The sequence below is a fragment of the Podarcis gaigeae genome (assembly GCF_964106915.1).
Source record: "Podarcis gaigeae genome assembly, chromosome: 8".
Lineage (NCBI taxonomy): Eukaryota > Metazoa > Chordata > Lepidosauria > Squamata > Lacertidae > Podarcis > Podarcis gaigeae.
Genome location: NC_139684.1, coordinates 42,874,547 through 42,890,873, shown reverse-complemented (window position 1 = coordinate 42,890,873; position 16,327 = coordinate 42,874,547). Strand labels below are relative to the sequence as shown.

The following is a 16,327-nucleotide window of genomic DNA, read 5'->3' as shown; positions in this document are numbered from 1 at the left end:
TAGCTTTTCATTGTGGACTGCAGGCCAAACTTCAAAGACTCTCCCCAAGGGAAAAGGGGTTATTGATGGCTTCCGAAAGCCCTTGATGTTATGAATATATGGAAATCCTAAATTCTAGTGTTAACCCTGTATGTATGTATGTATGTATGTATGTATGCATGCATGAATTATTATAATATGAAGCAACTAAAATTGCTAGGCATTCTACAAAAATTTAAAGCAAAGGCTCTGCCTGCAGGCTTACAATTGAAAGCATACCATGATGGTAGAAAGGTGTTCTCTGAGGTCAGTTCACACTTTAGTAGTGGAATGCTTTGTGCACAGTAATAGTTAGCTTGTGTATCTTAGGAGGTCATGGATCTGTCCCACCACTTTCTTAATTGTGCACTAGGGCAATATGTTCTTATAATATGAATCTGATGGTGTGCTAGTGCCCCTCATAAAAAAAGCATTGAGATGAAAACCAATGCTACCTTCTTGATCAGCAAATGTAAAATTTGCCACATGTCTGATCTCCAAGTTATTGGCTTACAATTTAACATTGCCTATGCAAGTGGATTGCTGCCGTGAGTAAAGAAAATAGCCAAGTTGGGCCTTCACTTTAGTTGGATGCCTCTAATTTGCATGTTTTAGCATTTGCACATCCCTTCTGTGAACATGGTTAATGATAAAACTAGTTGGCTGGGCTACTGAGTGTTTCACTGAAACAATTGCCCCACAAATAGGGATTGGAACTTGGGCCTCTCCAGTCTCAGTCTGATGCTGTAACTGCTAAAAATCCATAGCATGGATGTTCTGATCCTGGAGGGACCCTAAACCCAAGGGAAACAAGCCCAAGGTAAAGCGCTGGGACTAGGGCTTCCCAGAGGAGACTGATCGCAGTAGAGGCCCAAGGGAGACTGAGAGATGCTCCTTCCTGGTCCCTCACTAGGTTATAAGGTACACCTGGTCCCTCTCAGGCTTTTCCTTCCTCCTAAGTAGACTCCTGTGGATGATATCTCCTGGCAACTAGGGTCACATCTACATGGTACATTTAGAGCACTGTTATGACACTTTAACAGCCATGAAGAATCCTGGGAACTCTAGTTTGTTAAAGGCATTGAGAATTGTAGCTCTGTGAGGTCAGTACCCTTAATAAAGTACAGTACCCAGAATTCTTTGGGGGGAGTTATGATTGTTAAAGTGGTATAAGAGTGCTTTAAATGTATGGTGTATTGGGTGTGGATATGACCCAAATCTGAATTTCCTGCCGTTGGCTCTGGATTTCCCACATGACATGAAGAGGTATAGTTGGGTTGAGGCATGGAGGGATTTACGTTGGGGACTGACAAGATGCCTCAGGGTAACTGAGTACTACCCAGCTACTGTACTGGGTAGCTCAGTGGGGGCTCAGTGGGCTATCCAGAACTGCCACTGGGGGCAAGGACTTTATGCTGGGTCCCAGAACTCCTACTTGGATGAGTGCCTACTGAATACTTTTGTATTCTAGCACTGCTCTGAGATCACCCCCTATAATCAAGTTCATGCACTCATTGGTAGGCACTGTGCATTAATTACTATCTCATTTCTTAGAATGAGATAGGCCTTTGTTTGGCCTCCAGAATATATGCCTTTGTTTCTGTTACACACCATCAATTGGTTGCCCAGTGACAATATAGCTACTATATGCATTAAATAAATGACTTGAAGTAAATGTATTTATTGGGAAATGAACAACCCAGAAGAAGATCTGTTGTGCCTTTGACTGAGTGTAGGATGGGAGAAATTGGGACTGATTCTTTCCAACAGAAGCAAGTCTCACAAAAGTTAGTGACCATAGTTCAAGTGGCCCTTGTTTCCCAGGGAGGGTTGCAGAATTCCCCCCACTTATGTGGACCTGTTTCAACTTGCATGAATCTTGACGATGTTGTGCTCCTCAGTTGTCCATAAACTAGTGACCCCTTCAATAGGCTGTATCTCATGTGTCTTACATTATTGGAGCTTATGCAGCAAGTCCCTGGTCTCACTTGAGTGTCCAACTAAAGCTGCCTTTGTCAGGTGCTTTGGGACTGAGTGGCTCTATGGGCTTCTTGGTGTTCTGCCTTTATCCAAGACTAGCCCATTGAAGCTACTCTGGGGTCATTTCTGGAGTGCTTCTGCCTTGGGGTTCCCAGTAGAAGCTGTGTGGGCAAGGAATTGGGGGTGTTAGCTGGTTTCTAGATCTAGTTGGCAAAGTGCTCCTTTAGTGAGCAGTGGACACAAATAGGCAGAGCAAGAGAGCACTACCAAGATTTGATTCACACTACCTTTTCATCTCCTGGCTGAACCTCCAGATTTCTAAAGACACAAAGTTGTTCTGATAAAAAGTAATTAATCCATGCAACTTGCTTATTGCCAGATGGTATATAGACAGGAGGTTTTTATGATTCTGACAAGGGTGTTTGTGTGATAAGTAGAAGACAGGGTGTAAAACCTCAAGAGCTGAAGTGATGAAAATCTTATGTTGAGGTTTAATGTATGCAAGTGTTGAAGCCAACCTCAGAGCAGAGTCAGGATATCCCAGAGATGAAGCCATGTGATGTCATGTCATGTCATGTCATGTCATGTCATATCATGTCATATTTATTTATTTATTTATTTATTTATTTATTTATTATTTCCTTTTGGATGTACTGTATACTAAATGCAAGGATATGCAAGATCGGCAACTTGTATTTTTTAATAAAAAAATAGAGTAAATGTGAAGGCATAATACTGTTTCAATAATGAAATACTTTATTTTTTTAAAAAAAAATAACACCTCATACTCACTCATATTCCTGTTGTGTTTTTTAGTCTGCAATCCTTTTCTTGAAAAATATCCTAGGAAGGAAATTCCACAACCTTTCTAAGTTCTGCATAATTTTTTCCTAATACTTAATTTTTTTGGTAGATGTTGATATCTATCCAAGCTGCCTAGTTTTAACAGAAACCCAAGCTGGTCTGTTTACAGCCTTCCCCTTCTGCATATCCATCTCTTGTGGAATGGATACTGTTGTTGTCTTCTGGTTTACTCATTAGATATTATTAGGTTTATTTATTGAAAGAATTTTTATCCAGAATGTGGTCTGAATTATTGACTGATGATGATCAGTCTACTACTTCATGAGGTTTTCAAATCTTGGTTACAGGACAACTCAGTTACTGTTGCTGCTGCTTTATGGTTCAAGTATAGTTAAGGCTGGAGAGGGGGGGGGGATTTGTTCTACGGATTGGAGGAAGTCCCTGAACCTGCTGCATGCTCACTGTCTTTTGATTACAACTTCTTTATCATTATGACTCTGGCCTTCATCAGTCCCTGGACAGTCCTTTCAGATCTTGATGGTCATTGCAATGGTGTGTGCAGCAGTGATGTGGCACAGAAAAGCTTTTGGAAGGAAAATCTTTTCACTACTAGAAAATTATCTGCTTTAAAAATGTTTCATTGAATTGACTGATAACAAAATGAATGAACACAATACAGATCAAGTGGGGGCTGGAATGGATACAATGCCAATCAAATCTAAAACAAAATCTTAATTAACCCTTTCCAGGTGACTTTCACTAGGAAGCACAAATATTTATGCACAGGTATAACAAAAATAATATGTTAACAGTTTTCAGAGCTTAGTCCACCTGCCCTTTAAAATCTAAAGTCAGTGATGCATGTTTCTATTGAGTTTGTTATGTTTTAAAACACTTTAAAGTATTAATAAAATAACAATAACATTTAAACCATACTCTGTGTACCTTATTGATTCCCCCAGCCCCCACCAGTCAAATATTTAAGTTTGATTACTTTTGGCTATTGGAATCTTTTTAAAAGATAGCTCGGTAGCATTTAAAATTAACATGATATGCTGTAGTTTTTGTTTACTAAATGTGGGGCAAAGAAACATGTGAAGCAGGAAACATCCCCCCCCCCCCAAATTCCAGCTCAAATTGTCCTGTTGCTGGAATGGGTGTTGTGTGGGGGAAAGAGGATTTCCCATGTCTGGATCTCTCTTCTAGCTAGGCTACATGCTTGTTGAAAGCTTGCACCCGAGGCCAGAGGAGAATAACGCTAGCAGGTCATTCAACCTCTCTGAAAGAAGCAAGGCAGGAGAGCCCAGCTGGACTCCACATAGCAGCCTATCAAAGAGGTGGCATGAGAAGAGTACAAGTATCCTTATACAGTATTTCTGACTACAGTAATACAGTCCTCGGTTTGTCCTGTCTTATAACACCCACACTCTGAACAAAACAATGAGGTAGAAGGAAACTGGGAGGCATCCAAACTAGAAATTGTAATGAATGGCCCTATATCTACCCTCACAGTGACCAGCTAAATGTAAATTTAGGCCATGACAATGTGTCAAAATTTCTAGACATGATAAATGATTGTGTCTTAACAGTTAGCCATGGAACCGACAAGAGGAGAGGCGACTCTTGATTTAATCCTATATGATGCCCTGGATCTGGTGCAAGATGTAAGTGTTGTTGAACTGTTTGGAAACGCTGACTACAATGCTAACAGATTCTACATGCATACATGCATACTGTCCAAAATGTGTTAACATAATAAATTGATTTTCAGAGGAGGAGATAGATAGATATGGCTGGAAAAAAAGCAAAAAAGGAGAGAGAGCATAGAGGTTTTAAAAAACGTATTATAGTAGAGGCTCCAATAAATTGTATATTGTAAATTAGAATGAGCACAAACCAGTCCAAAACCCAATGTCATTAAATAAGAGTAAAGGTGGCTGTAAGAGGCAAGAGATATTCCTTTTAAGAAGTATAAGTCTTGCCCAAATATGGAAAATAAGAACACAAACTCTGTAAATGCAAATATGAATTGTCAATAATGCAAGCAAATAAGGAATTTTGAGGAGCAGTTGCTATACATATAAAGAAAGTTATAAATAAATCAGAAGTAGGAAAACAACTAGATGGATTTTTAGATGATGCACATGTGAAAGGATTGCTATAGGAGGGCTGGAAGGCTGCCAAAAAGCTAAATCAACCCTCTACATCTATATTCAATACAGATGCTGGAGAAACACCTATATTTGGACCATCATTTTAGGAGGAAGAGGAGGCACCTAACCAACAAACTGTAGTTTTGGTAGTAGTATTGGTTAAATACTGGCAAGTCATTAGGGCTGTATTAGTTCGGATACACAATAGGTGCGCTTTTCACAAGCAAGCCTCCCCCCCCCCCCGGCTATTGTTGCACCCCTTTGTGTGACTAGGATGTAAAATTGTTTCTGAGGGGGACATAATCTGGAGAAGAGAATGTATCCTGTTGCCAAGGCTATGGCGTAGGGCTGATCTAGTTATGCTTGGTTGACTAGTTGGGGCGCAACGTGGTGTGTGTGTTCATCTGATTGTGCATCCATTTTCTGTTCATCTGCAATATGAACTTGCCAGGGGACTGAAAGATGCTCAGTATTACACCACGAAGATGGGGGGCAGGGAGTCCAGGGGAAAATGCATGAAATTACGGATTTCTTGTCCCATCTTCCACTTAATTTAGTGGAAAGCATTATAAAGACCAGAATAGCCAAATATAGACTTAGGAGTAGCTGCCTAGATGCTAAATTGGTGTGTGTAGGTATCCAGAGCTGTAGAAGCATTATCTTTGACAATAAAGAGTTAACTATCTGCTGTGTGCATTCCTTTGACTGAGAATATTAGCACCCCAGTGGTCCAGAACCAGGATCTCTTCCCCAGAAGTTCTGTGATTTTAATTTAACATATTTATTAAAACATTTATATTCTCCCTTTCTGTTGGGGATTCTTAGTTATAACGTTTAAAGCAATATTTTAAAAGTCATAGATAACAGAAAGAGGCAGGGAAACACAGAGAAGATTTGTTTCAAGCGCAAAGTTCCCTTGAAAAATCAAGTTTTAGCTGCTTACCAAAATACAAGCAATGAGGCTAAATAGATAGGACTGCTTGGGGAGGATGTTCCACAGGTTAGACACAGCAGTCACAAAAGCCTCACCTCATGGGTACAGTCAAATGATGAATGAGTCTGCTCTTGACAGTTCCTGGTGCATTTGGAGATTCTAGAGATTGAACCAGAGACCACTGGCACCAAAGCATGTGCTCTACCCTTAAGCTATGGCTCCTAATGATGGGGATGCTGTTAAGGATGAATCATCTGTAGTGGAGAGCAGCAGATTGTTTAGCACTTACATGGGACCTAGGATATCTAAGGTTGCCCTGAACTGGCACATTATAGGTCTTGCCTCAGTTTTCCCAATTTTCCCAGTATAATGAATTTTGCACACAAAGTTGATGGTATACACATATTAAATTATATGGGGAGCCTCAGACGTCTTCATGCCAGCAGCTGAGAAACAAGTACTGTTAACTCTGTCTCTGAAGACAGGATTAGATTTGTGCTCTAGGTGTTATTTCTGTTAACTTCCAAGTGAGTGTGTCCATCTTCCAGAGCTACTACACTAGTTTGTGGAGCTACAATGTATGCTGAATTTTCACTAACAAGAAGTGTCAGGTTAAGCTTCATCCCCCAATTAAAAAACTATTTTTATTAATTATTAAATTTCTACCCCATCCTTCCTCCCATAGGTGGTATGGTAAAGTAGCAAAGCAATATAATTAAAATATTAACAACATCTAAAAATATTTTAGATGTGCTGTTTGCAGCTTGTTAGAAGCTTCTTGGTTCTATGTCAATTTACAAGCTAGGTAGTTTGGGATTGCATAGACAAAATAATGATACAAAGTCATAATGCAACCAACCATATTTGTATTGTCACAGAGCAAAATCAGAGTAAGGGCAGGAAGCATTGCCTTCACTCTAAATGGACTGCCTAGTAATACCACCTAGCCAATCAGGTGGCTTCATGAAGCCAAATCAGAGTGAGGGCAATGCTTCCTGCATCTCTTGCTGGATATTTTAGCCCATTTTGCTGGCTTCCAGAAAAAATGGATAATGGTGGCAGGGATGGAACTTTATAAGAGGCATGTTTTTTTCATAAAATGTGTACTCCCCACCAGTTCAGCCTTGCTCATAGACATGGCATGATCATTTAGGTGAACCAAGCTGCTGTAAGGATTTGTAACTTCTGAGAAGAGAGTCACATTTTTATGCTTAGGAATTGAGGAGATTTATCCCAACGTTTGTTTTCCTGCCTTCTCTCATTATGACCAAAGAGCTGTGGAAGCCCTCACCAAAGAAATGGTCAGGTTCAAGGTAGCTTCTGCATACATTCTTTGCCCCCTTCTAGCGTGTTCCTAGTTCCATACCATTATTCTGCAAGGAGGCTGGCATGTACACACCTGAAAGGGATGGTTTCTGCTTCTTGGCCTCTTGATCTTGTTGCTGCTGGCTGGCTTCTGGTCTTTCCTCTGTGCAGCCTAAGGGCCCCACAGCCCAACAGTCTTCTGTCTTTCGAAATGGCTGTAGTGAGTGATTAATTAGGATTCTGTGGCCTGCTGTGCAATTGGAGAAGACTTGCTTGGTCCCATCTCTACTGCTGCGTGTCCACCTGCCCCTCGGGAGGAGGCCGTGTTGCTCTCTGAAACCTGCATGCAGAGCAGCCTCGTTAAGGACTGATCTGTTTAGCTGGCTTGTGCTGCAGCCGGGCTCTTGCCTCCCTCTGGGCTTTAGCCCCTCCTCATTAAGCCAGTTGGGGCTATTGATTGGGCGTTTGTGTTTGGAAGAGTCTTACTTACTCCATGCATTATCTTGACAGATTGATCAGACCTGATTGAGAACCTCTTAAAGGAACGAACAGCTGTAATGGGAAAGTTGGACTCTGTCATCCGTTAGGGTGATTCTGGGAGCGAGAGGAACAAGGCTGACATCTTGGAGCAATTGTATTTACAATTAACATGGCTGAAAACGATTGCCTCTATTGATCCCCCCTTCCTGCAATTACAGCCCCATTGTTTACATTCCAGCACTTCAGTTATAAAAAGGAAATTCAATAATTATTGCATTATTTAAAGTTAAAGTGCCACAGAGTTTGCTGGCTGTGCTTGCTGGTTGATTTAACGTTCAGTAAAATCTATGCTGAGCTCTCCATCTTTAGGCTGAGCAATATTGGCTTTTAATGAGGCTTCAAGGGTGGAGCAAAAATCCACCTGCCGGCCGTGTGTTTCTGTTGTTTATGGGGGATCCTGACAGAGACTCCATTGCCTGTAGGTGTTGGTAGAGGAACAAACCTTGGGCCGGCCAGCCATTTCTGTACTGGAATGGATGGGGGGAAGCAAAGGGGTGAGCAATCTGAAATACTGCCCTAAAATAGATTTGCCTTTTGGTTCTATGGAAGGGGCAGAAGAAGGGTTCAGAGGTCCCAGCAACAGCAGCACCTTTGCTTGCTTCTGCCACTCTTAGCACAGGCTTCACAGAGCAGTTGACCAGGGGAGATGGTTGACTACTGCTTGCTGCAGTGACAGTTGCAATTTCTAATCTGCCCTGAGATATAAAAGGGAGTTTAACTATTAATAAAACTCAGAAGCCTTCTGTAAAAGTGATGTGAACAAGCCATGTATGACTATGTTAGCTAGGATCCATGCAGTGTTGGGGTAGAAGAAGCATAAAAGTGAGTTCATTTTTAAGTCCTGGTTTTATGTGTCTTAACTGTGGTGTTCAGTTAATCAATAGTTTCTGGCACTTGCTGCGGAGACTTCTGTTCCCTTTCTCTAAAACTGCTTTGCATGAATTATCCTTAGTTCCTTGAGCCACCTTTTTGTTGACTCTTAATGTATACCTTAATGATGGAGAAACCACAGAGGCCTGACAGTAGCCACATTTGGGAAAAGCTGAGGGCACCATGTGAAAATTTTCTTGGCCCAGAAGAGCGGAGATGTCCTGCAATGTACAGGGGCGTGTCTGACTCTACTGCATGCAAAGTTGAAGATGCAACTCCCCCTTGAAACAACTGTGTAGCCTACCTTCACTTGTCTCTATGCAGTTGTCCTAAAATTTTGGCAACATGAAGACATCTGGGCCCAATATATGACCTTCACAGAACCTACTGAGTGCTTTTACTGCTATAGGTTGAACCCAAAGCTTCTCACCTGCCCTCTTTGTCTCCCTTCCTCATGATAAGCTAGAGTTGGGGAGCCTGTGGCCCTCCAGCTTCCGTCATCATTGACCATCCATTGACCATGCTGACAGAGGTTAATGGGAGTTGGTGTCCAACATCTTCTGGAGGGCCAGCCCTGGGAAACCAGAATCATAGTCAAGGAACTGGCTTTTCAGTTCAAATCAGTATGTATAATTCTGTCATTATCCATTGCCTTTAGCCTTCATTGCTTCCTTCTGTAGATTTACCAGTTCACAGTGCACCAATCGCAATAGAGGAGCCGCAGCTAGCAGACTATACCCACACACCTGTCAACTTCTAGAGTCCAGACCTTGCAGCCCAAAATAGTTTTGGTCTTGCCCACACCCAGCCCAGCATCCCCTAGACCTGCTTTCTCCTTGACGTCAACCCCTGTGTCTTACTTTGTTCTACTGGACTCCTGATCAGCCTTGCAAGTGCTGCTTTCTCCTTCCCCTCCTGAGCTTTAAGTTGCGTGAAGTTTTTTTCACAGCCATTTGCTTGATTAGCCCCCTTGGGGCTTTCTTCTCTGACATCTTTTCAAGATGCGGCTCCCCAGCAGAGCTTTCTTAAAATTTCTCTTTCTCAGTCATTTTCTGTCCTTAACTGTATAGCAACCTGTCCCTTAGCAACTGAACACGGGGAACTGTCCATGGGTCTTGAACATACATTTGTGGATTGTTTGGACAGAGGGCTCAGCCACACTTCTGCATCTCCCATGCCTAGAAAACACAGGTCTGAGCATTTCTCCGCTTGACCCACACTTTCTAGGCACGGGTCCAAGCAGTTTTCCCCTTTCCTTGCTCCTTTCCCAGGGAAAACCCCAATCTTTAGATCTAAATCAGAGAAAACATCAATCTGTAGAAAACCCAAATTGCTGCTCCAATAGAGCACTAAGGAGCTGTTTTCCCTGGGGGATAGCAATGGCACAAGAGGAAGTGTGGATAAGCCCAGAGTCTTCCCCAGCTGCAGCTCTAGGAAACCTTGAAGCCCACCGGTACAAAGGACTCATTCTTCCATTTGCCCTTTTTGAAGTGCCGCTGAGATCTGTTATCAGGAGTTTTGGATTGAAATATGTGAATGATGCATACGTCTGTCTGTCTGTCTGTCTGTCTGTCTGTCTGTCTGTCTGTCTGTCTCTCTGTCTCTGTCTCTGTCTCTCTCTGTCTCTGTCTGTCTCTCTCTCTCTCTCTCTCATTTGAATTGGGAGAGGCAACTCTGGTGCTAGATTGATACTTGGAGGTGGTCATGGACTAGATGTGGGCCAGTAAAGAGGATCCCATAAAGAAAATGTATTCTGAGTTCTGGCATACAGGAGCTGGGGAGATGAAGCAGGTCTATAGCTTGGGAGTTCCCCTGAATCCAGCACTGTTACTGGAGGCTCAAGTAGTCTCAGTGGATAGGAGTGCCTGTTTCCAGCAACAGCCCCTTCCAGACAGAGGTGACTTGGCCACTGTACCCTTGGTCTGGTGATGTCTAACTTAGATGATTGTAAAGTGATCTACATAGTTTTTCCCTTGAAAACTATTTGGACATTTCAACTGCTCCAAAATGCAACAGCCAGCTTTACTAGTCAAGGTTCTATTTAGAGCTCATATAACCCCTATTTTAAGACAACTGCACTAGTTGCTGTTTGTTTTCTGGCCCTGATTTAAGGTGCTCAAAGCCCTAAACCCCAGATATCTGAAAGGCCACCTCCTTCCCTACAAATCTCTCAGATAGACAGAAGAGGCCCTCTTGGTAGTTTTATTGACGTCAGAAGTTCAGAGGCTGGCAGCCTGGGGTGGACATACTCCACGGTAGCCCCTAACCCATGAAACTCCCTCCTCACAGAGGTGTGTCTATCACCTTTGCTATATCTTCTTATCTGGAAAACACACCTCTTTCCCCTGACCTTTGGCAGTTAAGATTTCTGTGGGACCTGCTTTCTTGTCTGGTGTATATTTATTTTATCTATTTTCATTTTAGAACTATTCTATTTGGCTTTAACATTACAATTATAAATGTTGTAACCTGCCCTGGGACTATAGGGTGAAGGGTGGGCAAGAAATCCAATTAATAATAATAATAATAATAATAATACATTGAATTTATATAGCGCCCTATACCTACAGGTCTCAGGACGGTTTACAGGATAAAATCAGAATGTAAAACTACAAAGTATGTATTTTTCACCCTATAGATGCACTTTTTCCCCTCCAAAAATAAAGGGGAAATGTGTGTGCGTCCTATGGGGCGAATGCAGGCTTTCGCTGAAACCTGGAGAGCGAGAGGGGTCGGTGCACAACCTTGCCATCGCTCCCGGACCTGTTCTGGGGGCTGGGGTCAGGGGAAGCTCGGGCTTCCCCCACCCCCAGCCCCGCGAGCAAGCTCCGGGAGCGATGGCGAGGTTGCGCAACCTCGCCTTCGCTCCCGGACCCCCAGCCCCGAGGCTAAAAACGAAGCCAGGACAGCGAGCGGGATCCATCCCGCTCACTGTCATGGCTTCTTTGCTCTTTGGGGCTCGGGGGGGGGAATAATTTTTTTTCTTTATTCCCCCCCCCCCAAAAAAAGTGCGCCCTATGGGCCGGTGCCCCCATAGGGCGAAAAATACGGTAATCAAATTAAACACAACAACTCAATAACCACCCCCAACATATTTTTAAAGGGCATAGGATATGGGTTAAAAACAGTTAAAACACCAAAAAGCAATTATTTTTTTAAAAAACAACAACAACAACTTAAAAGCAATTTAACAGCATCAGTCCTTTTGAAGCCTGGGTCAGGTGGAGAAAGGCAGGAGTGGGCCCTCAGGCTCTCAGCAGGGTGGTCCTTTCTGGGCAGCAGCAGTCCAAATAAGCCTGTTGGGTACCACCCTGGTTGCAGATTGCTGAAGTTCTGTGTGGTGAGGATTTATATGCCACTTGGTGTATGAAAACCTCTTAAGTGGCATAAAAAAGGTAAAGGACCCCTGACAGTTAAGTCCAGTCGCATATGACTCTGGGGTTGGGGCGCTCATCTCGCTTTACTGGCTGAGGGAGCTGACGTTTGTCTGCAGACAGTTTTTCCAGGTCATGTGGCCATCATGACTAACGCGCTTCTAGCGAAACCAGAGCAGCACACAGAAATGCCATTTACCTTCCCACCAGAGCGGTACCTATTTATCTACTTGCACTTTGACGTGCTTTCGAACTGCTAGGTTGGCAGGGGCTGGAACTGAGCAACAGGAGTTCACCCCATCGCGGAGATTTGAACCACCGACCTTCCAAGCCCAAGAAGCTCCGTGGCTTAGACCACAACACCACTCACATCCCCCTTAAGTGGCATACAAAAATATAAAATAAGACATTAAAATTCTCAATACAAATAATTATAAAACAGGTGTTTAAAAGTATTCTAAAGTTTAAAATCAGCAAAGCTAAAATGAAATAAAACACATGCAGTTTCTGGATAGGTTTGCCTAAAGAAAAATGTTTTAAGCTAGCAAAGGTCCTGCCTGATATCAACAGGCAGGAAGTTTGAGAGTGTGAATGCTACCACACTAAAAGATCAATTCCCTACCAGTATTATGTGGAACTCATAACAATGCCAGTTCCATAGACTGAAGCAACTGAGTGGGCCTATATAGGGTAAGGCGATCCTGCAAGTAACCTGGTCTTTAGCTGTTAAGGGCATACTAATAGTAACACCTTGATTATCTTACCCCTGTAGCAGATAGACCACCTGCTTAAAACATATTTTAATGTTTCGTTTTATATTTTTGTAAACTGCTTAGAGGTTTTCTTACCAATCAAGAGATATATAAATTTTATTAAATAAAATTAAAACCAGTGCAGATCTCTGAGCATAGGGTTGCATACAGACAGGGTCTCACTGTTGTCAGCAACCGAACGGCTAAAACTAACTGCAGTTTCTGCGTAAAGTACAAGGGATACCCCAAACAGAGTGTGTTGCAGTAACCCAATATTACATTCAGCAGTGTCTCAACTACTGTGGTCAAGGCTTCTCGTCAAGGAGCAGTTGTAGCTGTCACACCAGTCAAAGGTTGTAAAAGGTGCTTCTAGTCACTGAGGCTACTTGCACCTCCACTGACACAGCTGGATCCAGAAGCACCCCTGGGCTGGATACCTGCTCCTTCAGAAAGTACAGCCCTGTCCAGGCCAGGAAGTTGACCAATTTCTTAGGCATGGGAATCACACACCCACGGGGCCTCTGTCTTTCCAGGATCTAAGCTCAGCTTATTTGTAGTCAGAGTAATACCCTCCAGCTCTTGTGGATTGCAACTCTTGTCATGCTGCCTGCGGCTGGTGGGTGTTGTAGTCCACAGCATCAGGAGGGCACAGTGTTGACGACCTCTTTACTAACAAATAGTCTGTCCTCACTGGACTGAGGAATGCCCTCATTTTGCAGCAGGTTCTAATCCTTTGGGAAACTTCACTTGTGAGGGTTTTTTATCAAATATACTTCAGTGTGTTTCTGCTTTAAAAGTGAAGCTTTGACTAACCATGATCAATATTTTGCATTCCATGCGTGAAGAACCTGATGTTAGAAGCTTCCTGTTGTTGGTAAGGGGGAGGGGAAAGCTGTTGTGCCCCTCCATATTATGGAATTGATCAATGTACCCTGGCAGAAGTTGGTTGGCTTTTCTTAGTAACTAGTAAAAGCCTATATTCTTTAGAAGAAATTACTTCCTAGTGAGACTTCTTGTTTAGCTTTTCCTTTTCATATTCTGTATGGATGAGCTTTTGAGTAGAGCACATGCTATGCATGTAGAAGGTCCCAGGTTTAATCCCTGGCATCCCCAGGTAGGACTGGGAGAGACCCCTATCTGAAAATCTGGAGAATCACAGCTCATCAGTGTAGACAATGCTGAGCTATGTGAACCAGTCATCTCTCTTGATGTAAGACAGCTTTCAATGTTTCTTTGTGGTTCTGCCTATTATCCCTGAGAATTATAAGTTTCTTTTTTGGTCTAGCTCTACTCCATTGAGGGGCAGTCTGCACTAGGGGCTCAACTAGCATTTAATTCTCACATACCTTTTTCCGTAATGAATTGAATTCAGCAGGCTTGTGAAGGGAGGTGCAAACTGTGATTACTGCCCATGGGTGAAGAGGAGTGGGTTGCTGTGAAGCTGGCCATAGATGATCCAATTTGGTTTCTTTCTGTGTTTGCTGCAGTGTTGGAAGGGCAGACTATTGACACCCATTTTTTCAGAGTAGTAAAAACAAAAAAAGGGAATGTGAGGAGCTCTTCAAACTGGATAAATGTGTGTTAAATGGCAAACGTGGTTCATTGTAAGCAAGTGTAGAGCAGTGCACATTGAGGCAAAAAACCAACAACCCTCCCCCAATTTTACATATACAGGAATATACTTTGTACAGTTCTGGTCAACTCAGCTGAAAAAGGACATTGTAGAACTCAAAAAGGTTAAGAAAAGAGCAGCCAAAATGATCGTCTGACTAGAAGAAGCCCCCATGAGGAAAGTTACATCATTTGGGAACATTTAGTTTAGGGGGAAAGGTCATGATGACTCCAGTGAGGCTGCAAGTGGAGAGAGTGCTCTTGTTTTTCAGGTGTCCCATTAGGGCATCCGGTTGGCTAGTGTGACAAAAAGGTTCTGGACTAGATGGGTCTTTGTCCTGATCCTATAACTCCCTGTGTCATGCACCTTCAGAGGTGTGGGCAATCACCCAGAGAGACACACTTTTTGATTGCCTATTCTTCTCAGAGGCTGTGTTACACATTCACTTTAAGTGTCAGGGAGGTGTTCCAGGGGGCAGACAGGCGGCAGACTAGGAATCTACATGCATCTTTCTGTGGCAACCCCCTTCCCACCCTATTGGGGATTTAGTTTGGAATTTAGCTTGTTTTGCTTGCAAGAGGCACTTCTTTTTGCAAGAGTGATAGGGTTGCTCGTTAGGTGGATTGATTGATTAATGCCCAGTTTTCCACTGGTGCTGCAGAGAGTTCCTAAACCAACATGCATTTTTAACAGTTGCTGAGAATTGCAGGTAGAGAAAATGCTGTTGTATTCAGGGTACTGCTTGTGGGCTTCCCAGTGGTGCCTCTAGTTGCCCTATGAGAACAGAGTGCTGGACTAGATGGGCCTGATTCTGCTACAGGGCTCTTACATTCTGATATGAATTGCTTTCTTCATCAGGCATGCAAAGTGAGCTCTGGTCCGCAAAAACATATGCCAGAATAAATCTTTTAGCCTTAACACGCTAAAAGACTCTTGCACTTGCTGAACAGGCTGACATGGCTAACAGTCTGGTATGCCTTCCTAGCTTTTTGAGAGGTGTGTGTGTGTGTGTGTGTGTGTGTGTGTGTGTGTGTGTGTGTGTATTAACACATGCTTTGCTTCAGCATGAGTTTTAATTATGTTTTTAGCAAGAGAAACTCCTGAATAAAAGGGGGATCCTTTAAAGGCAAGTCATTTTTAGTCTTTTAGGTGATAAACGATGAGTTGGTCTTTGAAATTCAGATTTTCTTGTGATTGAAATGAAGAGAGTGTGGGAAAGTCTGCCTTCTCCTGCCCCGCACTTGGCCTTTTGAGGACCCCAGGATTTTGACACGCTCAGTTTTGCCCTGGAGTTTGTGTAAGTTGGTCCTCATTGCTGACCTTTGCTCTCATTTCCTTTCTGCAGCACCTTCAGCATCATGAGAGTGGAGTTGATGGGGAAAGCTGCTTCTACCACTGTGTCCTATGTAACTACTCCACCAAGGCCAAACTAAATCTCATTCAGCATGTGCGCTCCATGAAGCACCAGCGGAGTGAGAGTCTGCGTAAGCTGCAGCGCCTACAGAAGGGTCTTCCCGAAGAAGAGGAGGACCTGGGCCAGATCTTCACCATCCAGAAGTGCTCCCCCCCTGATGCTGGTGAGTGGTATTTCTCACACGAGCAAAGTGTAGCTCTTCTTTCTGCCATAACAGTGAGATGTGTCTGCTTCAGTGACACCAGGGTGTTGCTCTCTCAATTTCAGAAGGTGAGGAACAAGTTGGCCTCCCTTCAGGACTGCTGTTGGGAAGGCAGCACTGGGATTGTGACTGGATTTTTGGCCCAGCACTCAGACACTTATCTAGCTGAATAACGATTTGCACTGACTTTCTGCTTGCTTGATGGGACCAACATCAGCCAAGTTGGCTTGAAGTGGATGTGTGCGACTAGTGTTGTAGAAATCTTACTTGCATTTCATTCTCCTGTTGTAAGGAAAGCATCCAGCTGGCCTTCATGAGTTGTTTTATGATCTATAGAGACTGCTTACTGCCTGCTGTCTGCTCCTTTTC

The 16,327-nt window shown here is 43.1% G+C and overlaps 1 protein-coding gene across 20 annotated transcripts in view; it reads left to right on the top strand.

Moving 5' to 3' along the window:
- Window positions 1–16,327, top strand: part of ZFHX3 (zinc finger homeobox 3) — a 402,702-nt gene that overhangs the window by 311,786 nt on the left and 74,589 nt on the right. For 16 of the 20 annotated variants that reach the window (XM_083752187.1, XM_083752186.1, XM_083752172.1 and 13 more), the window contains 2 exons: window positions 4,392–4,466; window positions 15,688–15,919. In XM_083752187.1, coding sequence (XP_083608313.1) covers window positions 4,392–4,466; window positions 15,688–15,919 — 307 coding nt within the window. The remainder of the gene's footprint in view (window positions 1–4,391; window positions 4,467–15,687; window positions 15,920–16,327) is intronic. The other 4 variants (XM_083752176.1, XM_083752178.1, XM_083752177.1 and 1 more) reach the window with 1 other exon arrangement.